Genomic DNA, 20,855 nt, shown 5'->3' on the forward strand with positions numbered 1-20,855 from the left:
TCCTAGCCAGCTACCATCCTGCTTGTTCCTTCCGCTCAGTGGGCTCTGGCCTGCTTCACGTCCCCCGCCTTGCTCGCCCCACTATTGGCGGGCAGGCCTTCTGCCACTCTGCCCCCACCCTCTGGGACTCCATCTCGCAATCCCTCCGCCTCACCCCCTCCCTTGCCACCTTCAAGGCCTCCCACTTCAACCATGCTTTCGATCTTCCTGCCTCCCCCCTGCCCTCCACCCACCCCGACCCCCAACTCGGGTCTGTAACTCTTGTCTGTCCAGAGCCTTGGGACGTCCCCTTGACATAAAAGGCAGTTTACAAATGTCATTTTGTTGTTGTAATAAATAATGCTAGACTGCATGTGCACTACAAAGTGACTGCATTGCAATGTTTAGCTTCCTTTAATATTGTAAATACTGCACAAAAAAGATATAGCTGTATATGCATATTTGGATAAATAATAAACTATTCAATTTCCAATTTAGCTCTATTTCAGCATTGGGTCTAACAAAGCAGTATAGGTTTTGTGCAAGGTTCACTACAAAATCAAAACCCGCCTCAAAAAAAAGCTGCAACTCCTTTGATCTAGCTTGCTTTGTCCACTGTGTAGGCCCCAGCGGTATCTTAGAACCATAGACATTTACAATGCAGAAGGAGGCCATATGGTCCATCAAGTCGGCACTAACTCTGAGCAAGGGTCATTCAATCCCATTGCCTTGCTCTGTTCCCAAATCCCTTCAAGCTTTTATTTAGAAGAAATTCCAAATACAATTTTTTAAAAAGAGGTAATCTTGAAGGGCTGGTGGATAACGGGCACTGTAAACTATAATACATGCAATGATTCCATAATGTTAGTCCCCAAGTTCTAACTGTTCTGCAGAACAAAATGGCCGCTGTCCCACTTACGAATTGTCACATTGCTGCTGACATCACTTCCGATGGGGACTGGCAGACTTCATGTAAGCAGACAAAAGCTGACTGCTCAGCCTCGACCACTCTTGTGAGTGTTTCTTACACTAGAAACTCAGGAGAGTGGTCGTAACTGACTGGTCGGAATGTTATGTACACGCGCAGGAGGCCAGACCGTTGAAAACTGAAGAACCCTACACTTCCAGTAACTTTGGGTTCAAAGAACACCCGCATTATAAGCAGACTTGTGCTTTATCAAGGGGTTGCCATGTAAATGTGCCTTGCAGGTTTAATTCAGCCAGGGCACATATTTGGGATACTACTTAACTTTAATACAAGGATGAAAAGAATTGGCTAGTATTTGATTGTTATCCATTGACCTCTTCTAGAAAATGCACATGGCTGTTAGCTTGGAACATTATCAGGCTGAGCTTTGATATTCCACAGCCAAAAGCACTGCGACATTTACTGTTCACAATTGCATGTTGACAATGGCTACTTGGATGAGGTAGTGAAGGCAGCTGGCATCCTTGTATTCCAACAAGAGTCAGCACTTTCTACAGAGAAAAGGAGAACCTTTCTGAACATTTACAAGAACTTTTATATGGAATTTCCTTTGCCAGTACCCACTCAGGGACAAGGTAAGTAAGGAGATATCTGTTATGCTAGAGGGTGAGTCAGCAATAGAAGCAACAGTTGGTCTATTTATTGGCTCAAAATACTGCATTCATTGTGTAAATACTAGCTTCATCAAGCAGCAAGAAATGGCTGCCTGTGTCAATTTTAAACTGCAGTATTTATTTCTGTATTGGACAAGGTACAGTTTTAATCTGAATGCACCCCATTTCAGCATATCTTGTATCCAGATATAGTAATTAATTGGTCATATATCAATGTTACCACACCCATTTACTTGTCAGCTGTTTCAGCTTTTGAGTAAAAAAAACTTGTTACTCCCATTAGTGTTAAACTAGAAATCGGCAGCATCACATTTTAACCCATTAGTTTCTGGTCCTACAACCTCTGCCCAAACAGGTGAATTTCAAGGCATGTTAACTGCAGGAAGGTTCCCATTGGCTCTTGTCTAAGATGGAGGAGCTTGTGCCGAGCAATGTCATCCTACGTAAAGTGCATATGGTGAAGTTAATTATTTAACCTGCATCGTCCACACAGCAATGGGTTGGCTGAAAAGGACATGTTCTATCCAGTGGAAACCAGAACATTTGCTGCTGTTGGTGATTGTCCACTGCTGCAAATGAGTATAACCCCAACTTTCCATTTGCTCTTCCAAAAATGTCAAGATTATACTGTCTGAGGTTTTGAGTGCTCTTGGGTTGGGAGCTGAATCCCAACTTGCTCTTAATATCTTAAATGACTTGAGAAGGCAGACCCTACAGTCACAAGCAAAATAAATGTATGTCAGAACTACTACTTTGGGGAGAATTTTGGGATGAGGAGTTTATTCATTTCAACCGACTACTGTGCTAGTGAAAGGCGCTATATAAATGTAATTTTGTTGTTGTAGTCAGTGACTTGGATAATAAAAATAATTACAGAGGATTGAGGCAGGGAGACCCAGAGATTTGCCATGCAGTGGCTGAAGGCCCAAACTCTCATGTTTGTAACATCAGAATGTTTCACTAATCCAGAGTAAATCTGCATTGCACCACTTTTAAAATAACCTTTCATGGAATGGTGTACCGCTTGATGTGGGTGAAGTTTTTGCTCTCACTGTTCTGTAAACTGATGAAATGCTGTAAGATAAGTGCAAAAGCAAACACAATCCTGATGATCTAAGGTTAGCAGCTATGAGCCGAGGTAATTGTAATCAAATCATGAAGGAAATTGATTGAGGATGGTTTAAATATGGCCTTTTTCCATGTGTGGTGACAAGCACGTAATTGGTCACCTTCACTGCAGAACAAACATCAACTTCAACAACCTCCAATGCGGTGATCTATTTCTGCATGTGAGTTCCACTTATGTTTGAGAAAAGCTAAAACTAATGTACTGTTTTAGTAGTGATGTTGTGATAAGCTTGGCTGTTGATGTTCTTGTGGAAATGACTGCTGTGGAGCAAAGCATTGATGCTTCCTGTGGGTTACACCGCTGCTTGAATTTGCGTGAGCATTATCTTGTTAATCCCTTTTGTACGTGGCATACATTTCAAATCCACCTGAGTAACACAAACATGAGGTTATTATTTATTTTTATATAAGGAATTTATACAGGAGGGAAATGTAGGTGGTGTTTGTTAAGGAGCCTCATATGGTTCAGAAATTTTGAGGCACATTGTGTTGAAGGTAAATTAGTGACATGGCTCAAAGATGGGGGTTGATTAGGGCTAGGTGGGTAATAATAAATAATTCTTGCATTTCATATAGCACTTTTTCACGTCTTCTAGACGTCTCAAAGCATTTCACAGAATAGACTGTAAAGTGAATTGACTGTATATTTGTGGGCGAAACGCAGCAGCCAATTGTGCACAGCAGTGTCCCACAAACAGTTGTGGATTGAAGTGACCAATTTTTTTATTGTTTTCTTTGAAGGATTTTTATCAGGCCTGTGGAGTAAAGAAACTTGTCCAAGGTTTCGCCTTGCCGGGAATTGAACCCAGGTCTCTTGCTTGTGGGTATTACTCAGATTGGCTATATGTAGTTAGTATTTTTCCCTGGGAAACTGTATTAGGACTTAATAGAGGATTCAAAATTCTGAAAGGTAAGTGATTAATTAAAAGTAAATTGGATTTTAGGGGCATTAGTACTTGGGAACGAGGAGCCATACGTAAACTCAGGAGTGGGAGAGTTGAGTTGAGCTTGAAGGCACTTTGTGCAGCAGGTTGTTAGAATATGGAACACTTTGCTACAAGTAATTATTGAAGCTGACACCATAACATTTTAAAGGGAATAGGATAACATTTTAAGAGAAACACTAAAAGGGAACAAGGAATTGGGATTAGAGTGCAGTAACTTCTAGTTGATAAGATGACACAAACATTGTAAGCCCCCAAAAAACCTAGTTCTGTGCTGCAATTCTATGATTTGGGGAGTTGAAACTTATTCCAGTGGTGTGTTGAACATTCTACCAACAAAAGGGAAACTGTTTGAAACATCCAACTATTCAGTTGCTTACAACTGCAGAGAGCACATCACAAATATCTGGGGGGGGGAGAATAATCATTACCCTCCCAAATATCAAGACAGTGTCATTGACCAAATTTGGATGAGCCAGTTCGTAGATGTGCTTCTCGGAATATTGCGTTCTCATGGCAATGTTCCATCAGTCTAGTTTTTAGCATTTTAAGAATAACTTTCCATTGCTGATAATTGAATAGTTTTAGACTGTTTTTAAATTGTTATGACAGCACTTATCACGGCGTGGTGAGGGGGCCCTTCTCTCAATTTCCCCTTGTCCAATAGAACTGCTAAGTGGTTAGAGCACTCGCCTCGCAAGCAAAAGACCTGGATTCTATTCCCGGCAGGGCGAAATGTTGGGCAAGTTTCCTTACTTCACACGCCTCTGGTAGCAGTAAGCAGGAACCTGGTTGTTAGTTGATTGGTGGATCGCTTTTCTCAGGATAATAATCCTTCACACAAAAAAAATAATTATTTGGTCACTCAAGCCACGACTGTTTGTGGAATGCTGATGTGTGCAATTGGCTGCTGCGTTTCGCCCACAAATATATAGTCAATTCACTTTACAGTTTATTCTGTGAGACGCTTTGAGACATCTAGAAGACATGAAAAGTGCTATATCAAATGCAAGGATTATTATTAAGTGTGTTCCCAAGCTGAGTACTGACGCGCAGAAGGTGGTCTCAAAAGATGATGAATGTACAGGAAACTACAAAAATAAAACAATTAGTTATTGTTCCCTCCATTGATTTGATCCTGTGCAGAAAGGCAGCAATTGCCTGGGTGAAGTCCAGCACAATGCCTCCTCTGCCATTAAAGCATAAAAGTCACCCCTTGTACCCTTCATTACACCCTGAATCCTGCAGAAAACCATCACCATTCTTAAGTGTCTCCAAATCAAACCAGGGTTCTGAGAGTTCCATGAATGCAATTGGTTGTGTCAGCGGCAATAGGTGAGGATGCAGTTATCGGCACATATTTAAGGCAGGGAAGATTGAAATGAAAGTAATCCTTGGGAGCGCCTTCCTCATATTAATTTTAAGCTTATGTTCCTATATCCTTCAGTTCTGCACTTAGCCTACTTAAATGTATATACTCTTGTCCTTTCTTACTGATCCAGTCTTTTCTCCATCGAAAGCAATCTAGAGCCTTAAGCCACAGAATCTTTATCTGAATGTCTTTTGGAAGTTAGAATCCTTAAAATTGGATGTTTTAAATGTAGCCGCACCATTTGAATCCCTTCTTTGAATTTAGGATTAAATATGTAGTCTGGTGTTTAGTTACCTTTATTGAAAAGAGGGCTTTCCTTTCAAAATATACAGTGGGAAGAGGTGAGAAATAGCTTTGTTGGTTCCAATATTCATTTGTTGCTCATCACATTTAAATGGTGTGAGATGGCATCAAAGTGTTTGAATGCTTGGTTATCTTGCCAAATCAGTTGAATCCAGAAGTCCTGCTTATGCTCAATAGAACTCTGGTCAGACCTGTCTGATGTATTTGCAGCTGCTGGAATGTGTTACTCTGTATACGTAGCAGTAAGTAGGAACCCAGTTGTTAGTCGATTGGTATTTCGCTTTTCTGGGGGTAATAATTCCTCAACAGCAAAATAATTGGTCACTTCACTCTACGACTGTTTGTGGGACACTGCTGTGAGCAATTGGCTGTCGAGTTTCACCCACAAAATATATAGTCCTTATGGTATATTCTGTAACGTGCTTTGAGAACTCTTGAAGACGCGATAAGGCGCTATATCTAATACAAGTATTATTATTATAATCCTTGATTTGAAATAGCGCTTTATCAAATTGTTGGTGTCTCAAAGCGCTTCACACAATGTACTGTAAAGTGTAGTGACTATATATTGTGGGTGAAAATAAACTGAGGTTCTCTGTGAAATTAACTGACATTTTGAGCCCCTGTCAATCATGTATCTTCAGTTACAGTTCATGTCAACCTGAACAAATTTTAATGACTAAAAGAGGAACTGAACTCTTGTGGGGAAAGTGTGTTTCTTATTATCACTTATACATGTCTATTACTGTAAATCTTTTTCCAAGGCTTTATTCCTTTGGCCAAAGCATTGTGTGCTCACTTGTCACGGCGAAGTATTTGGCTTTTAAGAATATGTTCCATGCTACAGCCTGATGTAACAGAAATTTTTCTTAGTGTGTGAAAAATGCCTTCATTAATTTGTGATTCACTGTATAAATTCCCAAGTAAATTCCCGCCCAAAAATAGAAAAGTTGACCAGTACAGACATCAAATATGGATACCCTTTTTCTATATTTTCAGAACTCAAGCATGTAAGCGTTTGTGGGAAGAAATACTGAAGCAAAATTCTCATTCCCAAAGCTTATCCTCTGCGTTTACTCTCCTACACAGCACCCTCTCCATCACACTCGACGCCCTTGCTCCCCTCACCTCCCGAACTGCCTTCTATTCCCAATCCTTATCGTGGTTCACCAGCCACCTCCGCTCGCTCAAGGGCCAGGTGCGGGCTGTCGAATGCACTTGGCTCAAATCTGGCCTAACAGTCCACCGGCACATCTGGCTGGACCACACCAAAACCTACCGCTCCACTCTCGCCTCGGCCAAATCATCCTTCCGTTCCAGGTTAATCTTGGAGGTGAAGGGCAATCCCAGGCTCCTGTTCTCAGCCGCCTCCTCCGCCCTCCCCACCATGCCTCGCAGATTCTTTCCTCCGACTCCCACTGCGAGGAAATGCTGGACTTCCTCGAGTCCAAAATCGAGGGAATGCGCTCAGCTGCCACTGCCCTCCCAACTTCCACCCCCTCCTTACCCCCTACCCCCACACTACACATCCCTCCTTCTACACCTTTGAACCTGTCACCCCCTCCTCTGTCATCACAACCATATCCTCCATGAAGCTCACCACCTGCTCCTGGACCTCATCCCCACCCCGCTCCTTAAATTCCAGCTCTACCTCCTTGCCTCGCTACTCGCTGGCATCAACCTCTCCCTGTCATCTGGCACTGTTCCTACCCCCCTCAAAACAGCCACTATCACCCCCACCTTGAAGAAACCTTCGCTTGACACGTTACAGCTACTGGCCCACAGCATGAAAACTGCTCTAGTCAAGGTCACAAACGGCGTCCTGACCATGTGTGACCAGGGCTCCCTCTACCTCTTCATCCTCCTCGACCTCTCCGCGGCCTTTGATACTGTGGACCACTCAATCCTCCTCCACTGCCTCTCCTCCCACCTCAACCTTCAAGGTTCTGTCCTTGACTGGTTCAGATCCTACCTTTCATACTGCCTCTACTTCGTCTCTGCAAACGGCTTCTCCTCCATCCTCCGCACCGTCTCATGCGGTGTTCCTCAGTGCTTTGTTCTCGGTCCCCTCCTCTTCACCCTCTACATGCTCCCCTTTGGTGATATCATCTGCAGACATAGGATAAATTTCCACATGTATGCGGATGACACCCAACTATCTTTCTGCCTCCACCCTCAACTCCAGAACTACTGGCATCCTGACCGATTGTACTGGACGAGGGCCAACTTTCTCTAACTCAATGTCAGCAAGATCGAGGCCCTCTTGATTGGCTCAGGCCAGTGCCTGCGCACCTCAGGTGCTGGCAGCATCATCCTCCACGGTTGCACACTCAACCTCATTAAGCCAGTCAGGAACCGGGGTGTCTTGTTTGACTCTGAACTGTCCTTTCTCCCCCACGTCCGCGCCATGACCAGCACTGCCTACCACCACCTCCGCAACATTGCCAGACTCCGCCACTGCCTCACCCCTTAGGCTGCCGAAACCCTCACCCACACATTCGTCACCTCAAGGCTCGATTATGGAATCTCCCTCCTCATCGGCCTTCCCAACTCTTCCATTCACAAGCTGCAGATCATCCAAAACTCTGCAGCTTGTGTACTCTCGTGCACCAGTCTCCATGGCCCCATCACTCCCACCCTCACCCGACTCCACTGGCTCCCCATCCCTCAGAGGCTCGAATTCAAGGTCCTCGTCCTTACTTTCATGGTCATTGCTCTCTGGCCTGCTGACTCCCTACCAACCTGCCCGCTCCCTCTGTTCAGCGGGCTCCAGCTTGCTCCATGTCTCCTACCCGATCTGCCCTACCATCGGTGGCCGGGCTTTCAGCCTCTCTGCCCCCACACTCTGGAACTCCATCCCACAGTCCCTTCACCTCACTTCCTCCCTTGCCTCCTTCAAGACCGGTCTCAAGACCCTCCTCTTTGATCTTTCCTTCGGTCGCCCTCCCACCGCTGTGTCTTCCCTCACCCCTAGACCATCCCTCCCCCATGCTCGGGTTCTGACCCCTGACTGTCCCGCGCCTTAGGACGTCCTCCCGACATGAAAGACGCACTATAATTTTGTTGTTGTTATCCACGATTCAAAACTACTGTGGTAAAGTTAGTAGCATTTGTAATTGCTTACAGAGTGAAATAATGCGATCTTCTCCCTCTTTATGAGGAAGCTCCTGCATCCTGATCAAAATTGTGCTATGTTAATGATGTAACCTATTTTGCTTGGTTCTGATAGATCATGATGCAAACTCACGTTATACTACTGTATGCTGAAATGTGCCGATTCACCAGTGTGTGTTATCTATAATAATAATAATAATAATATCTAATAATAATAATAATAATCGCCTAATAATAATCCCTCCAAAAAAACAAAAACAATAATTAAATTGGTCATTTTCAATCTACGACTGTTTGTGGGACATTGCTGTGCGCAATTGGCTGCCGCGTTCGCCCACAAATATACAGTCCATTCACTTTACAGTGTGTTCTGTGAAGCGCTTTGGGACGTCCTCCCGACGTGAAAAGCGCTATATCAAATGCAAGGATTATTATTATTATTATTATCTCCAACTGTGACAATTTCCTGGAAAGATAACTACTTCTTCCATTTAGATTTGGGACCCAAGTGTCTTTGAAAATACTGTAAATATTATCAGAACAACACTCTCAGAAAAGATTGTTGTGGATTAATGTGCCTTAAGTAGTGGATGCTGTGCTTTAAGAGATTGGTGACTTTCAAGAACCATGTCAGTCATATGGTCTTTCCTTAGCCTGCTTTGGATTGACCGTATTCTGGAAGCATATCTCTGTTCTCCTCCCCCCACCCAGTGCCAGCAGGAGCCCATGCTGGTGTCAGTACAAACAAACTTTGTGAACGTGTACTTATTTAACAAACCAAAATTGTTTTTTTAATTATCAACATAAAATATCCATATCTAATTGTGGAAAGTGTGTTCACTTTCAAATCCTAAGTTGGTTGAGGTTTGTGTTGCTTTAGAAGGTGTGACTGTGCCTTAGTTCATCCTTAACTTCAGTCAATTGAAGGATTCTAATACTCATGAAATATGTCTGAAAAGATTTTTAGATTGGCTTGTGGTTAGGACTCAAGCTCATTATAAGCATTCAGTTTGCTAGAAAGAGATACTCCCAGCAATGTTCTGCATCACAAAATTCCTTCCAAGTTTCATCCTATTGAAAGAATATCAGATTGGATCAATTGGTAGTGCCTCTCAGTTAGAAGCTTGCAGGTTCAAGCCTCATGTTGGGACTTTGTGCTCATGGTCAAAGCAGACAGACACTCCACTGCAGTGCTAGAAGAGAGCTGTCCTGTCCAACCCAGGACTGGTTCTCTGAGCTGAGTGTAAGAGGGTGTGCAATATTGGCATGTAGACAGCACCCATTTAGATTTCTCACCCTACAGCAGCATCACATCCATTGAAAAATCAACTAACTGGTTAATAAGACAGGCTGTATCTCAGCATTCCATATTCTGTGGTGTGGTGGTCCGAACAACCTGCTCAGAACAGTTGAAGGAAGGTGTGGTCATTTTACTAGGTTATTTATTTGTTAATTGGCTCACTTTTATTCTATAATATATTTCTTTAATCGATACAAATAAGTAATTTGTTAAAGAGTTTCCTGGGAGCATTTAGATATTTATTGCCCTAATCGAGTGTTCTTTGTTCATGTTGTGCGAAGATTAGTTTTTTTTACAATGCTAGTCAATTTGATTACTGTTGTCTTGGATTGTGTGACCATGGACTTTGTCTGAAAATAAGTTATTATGATGTTCTACATAAATTTAGTTTTATAATATAACCTGGATCAGAATGTGGAAAGCTGCAAGTCAATTGACTTAACAGAAATGAAAACTAAGCTACATCAATTTGTCTAGTGCCGGGCACATAAATAATAATGCTTGCATTTGGTGTAGTGCCTTATCACATCAGATGTCCCAAAGCGCTTCACAGGATTTACTGTGAAATGGAGCGGCTATGTATTTGTAGGCAAACACAGCTGCCCGGTATCTCACAAACCACCCATCACTTTTTCGAATACCGCCATGGGATCTTTTAACATCCACCTGAATAGATATATAGGACCTCAGTTTCACATCTCATCTGAACGATGGTACCTCCGACAATGCAACACGCCCTCAGCATTGCCTTCTAGTGTCAGCTTAGACAATGAGTTCCAAGTCCTGACATGGGACTGGAACCCACAACCTTCTGACTCAGAGGTGAGAGTGCTATCACTGCGCCAAACTGACACCCATTCAGTACCTTGGTTTTTTGCAGGAATGCTGACACTTAAATCAAGAAAATTTGTTTGTTTTTCCAAAACCTGGCATGATAAAACTGTGTGGGTGGGGTAGAAATAAATAGGCATATTTGAGAAACTACACAAATGTGTGGTGTGATTGCGATGTGAGACAGCCATCTGATGAATAGGCAGGAGTGGGAGGGAGGTGCTCAAGACCAAAAGCAAAAACACAACAAAATTACATTTGTATAACGCCTTTCATGTCAGGAGGATGTCCCAAGTCACTGGACAATCAGTGTTTTGGACCCGAGCTGGGGATCGGGTAAGGTGGAGGGAAGGAGGGTGACCGGAGGCATGGTCGAAGATGAAGGTATTGATACAGTTCTTGAAGGCAAGGGAGGGGGCGAAGCAGACAAACTGTGGGATGGAGTTCCAGAGGGTGGGGGAAGAGTGGCTGACAGCCCGCCCACCAATGGGGGAGCTGGGGATGTGAAGCAGGCCAGATCCCGCTGAGCGGAGGGAGCGAGCAGGCTGGTAGGGGTTTAGGAGGTCACAGAGATAGCGGAGAGCAAGGCGATGGAGGGCTTTGAAGGTGAGGATCAGGATCTTGAACTGTATCCTCTGTGTGATGGTTAGCCAGTGGAGTCGGGCAAGGATGGAAGTGATATGATCACGGAGCCTGGTGCGGAGGAGGACAGGGGCTGCAGAATTCTGGATGATCTGCAGCCTATCGAGGGAGGAATTGGGGAGGTCTACAAGCAGGGAGTTTGCATAGTCAAGCATAGATATTATGAATGCGTGAATGAAGGTTTCGGCAGCCTGCGGAGTGAGACAATGGCAATGCCGAATGATGTTACAGAGGTGGGGGAAGGCAGAGCAGGTCATGACACTGATGTGGGGTAGAAAGAATATGAGGGTCAAACAAGACGCCAAGGTTCCAGACTGGCTCGGTGAGGTGGGGTGTGTATCCTTGGATGATGATGCTGTCAGCACATGAGGTGGGGAGGCACATAAATGTGCATGGTGTGTGAGAGCATTCTCACATGAGGGAAAGGGTAAAATACTAAGTTCTTTGAATATGTAATGTGATAACCTTGGGTGGGTGTTTCTGTGTGTGTACGTATGTGGGAGAGCACAAATGTGTAAAACCCGCTTTCACTGTTTCCATACAGTACTTTGTTTTGGCCTTTTCGAGTTATTCAAAAGAAAACAACTAAATATCAGAGAATACAGGAAAAGCCTAATCGTGATCGACTGTGGGAGTGTTGGTAAAAGATAGTAGCATGTATTTTTTTATGCGCAGCTTGACAAGAGAAATGGTAAACATGAAAATAGCCCCTGGGGTTGGTTGCAACTTTAGTATAGCCCCTTAGACCATCTGTGTTCCCACATTTGGCAAACCATCCTTTAGTCTCAGCAGTATAAATTTTAAGATGCTGTTTATAATGGAATGAATACAGTTTGGACATGCATTTGAACACTTCCAATTAAATTTAGTGCGCATAATTAATTTTAGAATTTTGTGTAGGCGTTCTGTCTGGGATTTTGCTTCACTGCCCAGCACAATATATTTAATGATTTAATGAACAGTTGGTCTGGAAAATATGAATTTAAAATCACTTTTATGGAAATTATAATATTTACTCCCAATCATGTACATTTTAATATGTATGGGCTTCTTTTCCATGCTTCAGTCCTGACTTGTATACGTCCTACAGGCGTTTGCCTACAAAAATACAGTCACAGTTCACAATGAATCATGTGAAACTATTTGAGACATCCTTCTGATGTAAAAGCTTTTATATCAAATGCAAGGATTATTTTATTATGAATTATAAACCATCTGCATTTAGTCTGCATCTCTCGCCCTCTTGCATGTATGTACACTCAAGTTGAACCCATTGTTTTTATTTCTGTTTCGTTTTTAATTAAAAAAACGATCTAGGGAAATGAAATGTTTACTAAGCAAGCCCTCATTTGAAAATGACTTTATGCGTATTGAAATATCCTGCTTGTAGGAAGAGTGAAAGGGTTTTTCTTGTGCTCTGAGGAAAGATGGCATTAGGCTGCAGCAATACAAGCCATTGTTGATAGCTTGTCAGCCTATATGGTTCATCGGTGAGACTTGGAATGTAAGGTGGTTCCTGGTAGACAAATACAGTGACAGGGTAGTTCATACTGGTAAGCTGTGCCAAAGCTAAATTTAATTGGAAGTGTTCAAATGCATGTCCAAACTGTATTCATTCCATTATAAACAGCATCTTAAAATTTCTCCAAACTACTCTGGAGCCATTTTTTGGAGTAGAACCTCACACGCTGTTTTTTCTGTTTTTTCACTCATGACTATTATTGCTAAATAAAGCTTACCTTTCTTTGGGAGTGTGTCAAATAGAGATTACATCATTGGTCAAAGCAATACAATTTTTAAAAAGTATATTTTAGTCCAATTTACAGAACAAATCCCAATTGACATGTATACACTCTTCTTCCTGGTTTGTAGAGCCTCTGATAATCCCTCTCATTGATGGTCAATAATACGTCCACTCTGATGAAATGGTAATCCCGGGTCAAATTATTAAAAATTAGGCAGTTTTAGGCAAGTAAATCGAAGTTTTAAAACCAAGCTGTAGGTTGAAACAATGCAGGCAGATTCTCAACACCAAAGATGAGAAGGGTTTTGCAAACTTATCTGTAACAGAAATTATTTTTTAAGAAACATTTGGAAATTTTAAAATTGTTTTTGAATACTATCATGGAAACTTTTATATTAAAAAAACTCGGTGCACAAAAGAATAAATTTAATAGAACTGACAAAATCAAAGGCAGAATGATGGACGTTTTCATTAAGTGACCAGAGTAATGTTGGATTGGTGTCCATGGCTTTTTAAATGCTGCGTTAAGGGAGTGAGTTCTCCAGTGGTCAACCTTCTGTAAACTTGTGTGCCATTGCTCTTGGATGATGAACTGTGGATTTACCTTCCCCATTCCAGGCCCTCTAATGTATTACCAGGAATTTTAGGTATAGATATGCAGATAGTCTTCCACTCTGTCTGTAATATTCATATCTGGCCATTGGGTGAGGTCAGTATCAGTCTGTAGTGGGCTTTATTAGTTTGTCTGTATATCTTACAGTATATTTAACAGAAAAGATTCTGTTAAATGTGGCTTCATACCCCTGGAAGTATACTTTCATAATAATAATAATAATCCTTGCATTTGATATGCCGCTTTTCATGTCTTCTAGACGTTTCAAAGCTTTCACAGAATATACTGTAAAGTGAATTGACTGTATATGTTGTGGGCGAAATGGGCGCACAGTATAAGAATGATAACCAATTTGTCAACTTTAAAATAAACCTCAAATACTGTTAAAAGAAGGTCGTACATGAAACACTAAATGCAGCAAGACAAACTCCATTTTTGTTTGTCAAATAATTTACTCTTTGCTTTTCAGATAAAGGATGACCATATTGTTGTTGCCTGAAACGGGCACCTGAGAGGAAAAATTGCTGTAAAATGCCCAAATTTGGGTCATCCAGAACAGCACAGACTGAAACCTCTGACTGCAACAGCAACATGGTTGAAAAACAGACTGGAAAGAAGGTAGGATATGCTTTCAAATTTGTACATAGTGGAATCTATTATCTGTTCTATTTATTAAAACTAGGCATATTCAAATTTGGTGACTCTTAATGTTGATTATAAAATTGATATTTCTTGTAGATATTGCTTTTTATCTTGGCATGGGGGGGAAAAAGCTATAGATGAAGTCTCATTCACTATCAGTAAAAAGAAAATACTTGATTAACCGCTCCCCCCACCCACCCCCCTTTAAGTGGGAAGTGTTGGAAAAATTAGCATGAATTGGGTGGGGGGGGGGACGGAACAGGCAAATACACAATACGGTGGCTATTGTAACATTAACACAGGCTCTAGCAATGCAGAAGACGAAAGCAAAAATTTCTAGTCCCTAAACTGCAGCTTTATCTCCTATACCAGAGGCACTTGACAGTAATATATTGCATGCAGTCAGTATGATTTATGTTAACTACACTTTTCATGAGATATGTTGCCAAATTTTAAAAGTCAAGTAAAGCACACAGTTACATTAATCATACTGGGTGCCATTGAACACCTACATGTTTAGAAGTGAGTTGGAACTAAGTGCATGTTCCGTAGTAATTTCAAATTTGCTACCTAAGGTGAAAAGTAATTAATTTATGAAGAAAATACTTTAAATGAAAAGGCTAAAAAATTGGAAACTACTCTGGAGCAATTTTTTGGAGTAGAACCTCACACACTCAACTCATCCTTCCCTTTGTTTCGTATTAAATCATTGATTTATTTTCAGTCTGCCATATTTCATAGATTCTGTTTTTTAAAAAAAAGTCTTAAAAGATCAGTGGCATCAGTGTGAAAGCTGAGTTGCAAAATGAGATTGTACATGGATTTATTTCAAAAGTACTGACTGACTTAATGCTGTGGGGTAGGGAGGTGCCTAAAAAATTGGAGTGGGTCAGGCCAGCCATTTGTTCCAGAAAGATCCCACAAATAATAATGAAGCAAATAACTTATTTAAATCTGGAGGATTGTTAGCCTGGGCACCCATGGATTGACAACTTCCAATTAACAAAATAGCTGACTGCTCCTATGTTTCACATTCCATCTGACAGGTTATACTGTAAAGGGCAGTAACTGTATTTTGTGGGTGAATGCAGCAGCTGACTTGCACAAAATGCCCCACAAACTGCAGTGATGTGAATGACCAAACTCCCTTCTCTTTTCAAATACTGCCATGGGATTTTTAGCATCCACCTGAACAGGCAGACAGGCCTTCAACTTAACGTCTCATTTGAAGGACAGCACTTCCAACAACTCAGCACACCCCAGCAGTGCATTAAGTGTCACTTTGACTATGAATTCCAAGTCCTTACTTGGGGCTTGAGCTCACAGCCTTCTGACTCGGTGGGAAGAGAATTACTACTGAGCCAAGCTGACACCTAATCTTAATGTATTCTCTGTGGAAGTTTATATTGTCGAGGGGTACTTTTTGAACTCGAAAAGGTCAAATATGTTGTGAAGCGTGTCAACTTAGTTTAGTCGGTAGCACTCTCTGAGTCAAAAGGTTCGAGTTCAAGTCCCATGTCAGCATTTGAAATTCACGTAGTTTATGCTGACGCTCAAATCCAGTGCTGGGGGTGATTCTTTGAGATGTTCTCCTGACATAAATGGCACTATATCAAATATAAGGATTAGTTTAGTGTATAATTAGTGTCCAATTTTGATTAAGGATATGAGATCCAAATTTCTAGTTATGGTGAAAGTTTTACAAATCTTTTGAATGTAAAGTTTTGATTTAAAATTTATGCAAGTTGAAAGAAGGCGTACTAGTTCCAATCACAGCTGTTAACAGAATGTATCACTTAATTATTAGCATTGTGTGAATTTTTGTTGGATTCAAAAAGAGACTGAAAATTAAAGGATACGAAATCTGATAAGGGACTAAAATACGAATGTCCAATCTGCTGTAAAGTGGTTACAGGATAAAGCAAGCATGGAACATTAGTTGGCCAGCCTTGACGTCAAAGCCTAGTCATTGAATCATTTGTTTTGCCCCTACCATCCCAGTTACCAACTCCTTTTTTTTTTAACCCTCCCCCCCTTTCTTTACATCAATGGAAGTAGACTTACTTAAATTAAGTGTGAAGGTAATTGAAGTTGGCAGTAAAAACTGGGTTTTGAAGGCAACTGTGGATGCATTCTATGGAATTGGAGAGACGAGACTGGGGTTGAGAACAAATGGGGACCTTGTTTGTGCAGTATTATTTCCCCTTTCAGGATAGGAAAATAAATCTGTTCGCCACTAGAAATGTTGACCACTGAATAATGTGCTTATTCCATATTTGCTGGGGTGTGTTATCTTTCATATGTCCCAGAAGTGATGCAGCTTGTGCTCCTTTTCTATAATAATTCAGCTATTACACTGAGCTGGGATTTTATAGACTTTAAGAAACAAGTGCTCAAATATTTGGAGAGTACAGCCCTCAGGGACATTGGTATAGTACCTACTAATGTTTTGCCCTTACTATCCTGGTTTGTGGCAGAAGCAAGTTTATGCCACAAGCTAAAAAGTTGTTGTAAACGGCAGTTAGGGCTAAAGTATTTGTCGGTTACTAGTTAAGAACTAAAGTTTTGGCCTTGGTATCAAAGCCACTTCTTGAATTAGTTATAAGGAAAGTTCTGATTGCCTTGTTGCTGACTATTGCTTGTGACTGTATCACTTGAGCAAGCAATATCTAGCATTTTGGAGAGATACAAGTCTTGTTACTGTTTTGTCATTTACTAAAAAAAAGTTTCCAAACCTATGTCTCAGGCACATGAATGAGCTCTTGCAAAAAAGACATTTTTAAGCTTCAATGCACAGAATATAGCCAATGATGTATTTATGTTTGAATTTTTTAAAAAAATTACAAAGCAATGGAAACAATGTAATTGACAGCGAGGTAATGCTTGGTTTAGTCATCGAGACTGAAAAGAGAAGCCCATGCAAAAATTTAGATCTGGGCCTAGTCGGGGGGAGGGGCGGAGTGTGTTGTGTCCCATCTGTCTCTTCGTCACGTGCGTTCTTTACAATTGCCTGAACTGAGTGACTAGATGCTCACTCTCCTTAGAGTCTTCCTGTGGGAATGTGGCAGAGCTCAGGGTGCAATCATTTGGAAAGATTTCTGGTTTTCCCCCACAAGTGTGGTGGGTATGTTTCTGCATGCCAGCTTCAAAAAGCAATGCAGCTGGAACGAGAACCAGCTGGAACATGAAGGTAAGCCACCCACAGGGAAGTCTAACTTAAAGCAGGGAATATCCTGTACATAAGAATTTCTGTGAAGTCGAATTAAAAACATTATATCAAAGCAAAAGTGACAGAAACAGACAGCCAACTGGAAAAGTCAGTTGAAGGGAATTGCCAATACCTTGTATGCTTTAAATCATTCCTCGCCACACTACAGCTAACTCTTTAAAGGGTGTCTAGATAGCCTGACCAAGTCAGATGCAATTTAGCTTATCTCATCTATGCCATTATGTCAAATGGAGTAGGTGAGAACAAGCAATTTCCACAGGTTGGATTTTTCCTTCCAAATGATTTCTTCTTTCAAATCTTAACTTGCTTGGATGGCAATCACTAAACAAGGCAATTAACTGTTTGACTACCATTTGATACTGATATCTTTTTTCTAGAATAAAGAAAAAATTTCATCTTACAACAGAACACCCAAATTAGATCGAAGTGAGTTGGAGAAAGAGATGAAAGAAAAGTCTTCCATGAAGCGTAAACTTCCCTTCACTGTTAGTCCATCGAGGGGTGAGCAGAGGGATTCCGACACAGGTAAACCATTCCCTTTAAGCTGTTTCATATGAGAGCTTATTTAAATAATTGTAACCTATGCATACTACTACATTGTGTAGAGAAAAAAAACTAAGATATTTAGCTTATAGAATACAAAATCGTTGTACCATAAGAACTGGAAGAGTACATTGAACCCTTCAAGCCTGTTACAAATGCCGTCCATGTAGCAAAGGTATTCCCCCCCCTCCCCCCCCCTTAAAGTTTGTTTGCCTTAAATCATTAGTACTGTTGGCTAGGTGTCTTTAGACTACAATACCCCTCCCCCCCAGTCATTCAACTAATATTGGGGATTTGGTTTGGCAAGCTGGATTTTTTGGCCAACTACTAATCCATATATTTAGCATTTAAAATAAAGAAAAAATGAAAAAGTCCAACATAAAAATGAATTTTAAATGCATAAAATAGACGAAAAAACAATAGTTCTGGACTCATCACTGACTCGATGCAGCTCCATTCAGGCCCTCGGTGAAACCAATCAGTCAAGCTGTGGGCATCACTTGGCTGGCGGGAGTTTGAAAACACAGGGTGGTGGGGCTGATTCAGAATTCTGGATACATGATGTTGGGGTTTACTGTACTTTCTCTGATTAACTACCTCTAGTGCTAATCACTAGAGTAGTAGGAAGAAAACCGACCTAGAACATTGTAACTAGCACCACAGAATAAACACATTTATGCTCAAATGAAGATGTTAGTGTTTCTCAGGTGTCATTTGCTCCTGTGTTTTATGCTTTACAACTGCTGGAAATACAACATAGAGACAGGTATTTTACTTGGAACAATTCCCTGTGATGTGGCTTTTGGTGATTCCAACCATACAACTTCCTGATAGTTGGAGTCCAGGTACTTGACTTGATTATAATGGAGCAAATTGTCATGTTGGGAAAATTTTGCAGAAGATTCTTTATAAGGATGCCTTCAATGGCGAATGTACAGCCTGAATTGACGAGCAGTGCTGTCAATACAGTAAAATTCATGCAAGTCTGATCTGTATAAATCGTATAATCGCTTAAGTCATACATCTGCCCAAGTCCCGTTCAAGAGTTTATATTCTATGCAAGTTTGACATAATTCATCCTTTCCATAAATCATATTAAATGTATGGTCCCAACTGATATGACTTATGTGAGGTTTACAGTATACTAGTGAATGTTCAGAGATCTCCCTTTGTATCTATAGAGGATTGTAATACTTGCACGAAAGAGGGAAAAGACCCAGTGCTTACGGCTGCTTATGGGAAAAACTTACTTCTCCACCTTACACATAATATTAGTCTACACAATTCTCCTGGTGCTCGCCATTTAGGACCCAGCTGATTTTTTAAATTTGCCAAGTAAAAAAATTCCAATGCGCTCTGGTATTTGGCAGCATCCTCAACATCAAAAGAAGACCAATTTCTTTTTTTTAGAAATGGTGCAAATTAAAAGGCAATAAATCCAAAGAAGGTTTCAAGTGATGATCATCCAACTGCAATGTTGTTGCAGTTCTGTAACCTGACTCCTTAGTTACCCTTTCAGCCAATTCCTAATTAATGCAGCATCGACGTTCCTTGCAGGATTGATTGTTCAGTGGAACGGTTTCACTTATTCCTCCTTTCAGTGATCTAGTGTTTTTTTTAATTATACTATGTTTCCCATCCAATTTGCTCGTTTCTTTCAGATCCTGATTTTCCAACACTTTGTCCAAGTGACCATTATAAAAGAACCTTGTGGAGTCCTGTAGCTCAGTGGTTAGAGCACTCGCTTTGCAAGTGAGAGACCTGAGTTCAATCCCAGGCAGGGCGAAACCTTGGGCAAGTTTCCTTACTCCACACGCCTAATAATAATAATCCCTCCAAAAAACCAAAAACAATAATTAAATTGGTCATTTTCAATCTACGACTGTTTGTGGGACATTGCTGTGCGCAATTGGCTGCCGCGTTCGCCTGCAAATATACAGTCAATTCACTTTACAGTGTGTTCTGTGAAGCGCTTTGGGACGTCCTCCTGACGTGAAAAGCGCTATATCAAATGCAAGGATTATTATTATTATTATTATTATTAACCTAACCAGTGAGATTTGGTAGGAAATTTTAATATTGAGAGAAGAGTGAAAACTAACAAAATGATTCTGCAGTCACCCAGCTGCAGAATCATTTTGGTAGCTTTCACATGGCATGTTTTCACATTCTAGCAGGCCATGTGTCGGAGCTGAAATCATAGTTGCCCAATTATGATACACACTCATGTCATATCTGCCTTCAGTCCTCCATCCTCCATTAGCCCCAGGCCATTGCGAAAAGCTTAAAACTCCTGTACCCAATTACAATTATCAGTACCAGCGGGCATTTTAGGTGCTATATACCTCGGCACAGTCTGCACCAAAGAGTCCTGTGCCAAAATGCAAAAGGTCTCCCAAATGAAAGAAAAAGCCTGTAAAAACATTGAACACAGTACTATTAAGCAGTAATGTGTACTGTATCAACGCCATGCTGATTCATCTGGTTGGGTTCAACATTGTCTCCTTTGGACGGTCTGGAGTGTGTTTCTACTGATCCCATTTGTGGTGATAACAACGCAATGACTACACGGGGACACTTAGCTTTTCCTAAATTGGAAGAACCTGAGGTGCCTTAGCATGGACTGTCTGGGTGTCTAACAAGGATTTCAGTTCTTCCTAGATGCTGGCTCTTCGAGTGCCTTGAAGGGTTTTAACCCATTTCTGGACAATGGGCAAATTCCTTTACGTCTTTCTGGGGAATACATGTATTCGAATACAGCTAGCTGAATAGAATCTGCCAGGAACTGCCATGAATCCAGGAGCTTGTCAAACTACAAAATGCCTTACTCAGCTGCAACCAAAATACATGTACACAGCCTTCTTGCTCT

The 20,855-nt window shown here is 41.3% G+C and overlaps 1 protein-coding gene across 1 annotated transcript in view; it reads left to right on the top strand.

Moving 5' to 3' along the window:
• ankrd12 (ankyrin repeat domain 12) overlaps window positions 1-20,855 on the top strand; it is an 87,635-nt gene that overhangs the window by 42,776 nt on the left and 24,004 nt on the right. The window contains 2 exon segments of the mRNA XM_007897250.2: window positions 14,042-14,190; window positions 17,821-17,968. Coding sequence (XP_007895441.2) covers window positions 14,104-14,190; window positions 17,821-17,968 — 235 coding nt within the window. The 5' untranslated portion in view covers window positions 14,042-14,103.

Source organism: Callorhinchus milii, unplaced genomic scaffold, assembly GCF_018977255.1.
Source record: "Callorhinchus milii isolate IMCB2004 unplaced genomic scaffold, IMCB_Cmil_1.0 Scaffold2, whole genome shotgun sequence".
Lineage (NCBI taxonomy): Eukaryota > Metazoa > Chordata > Chondrichthyes > Chimaeriformes > Callorhinchidae > Callorhinchus > Callorhinchus milii.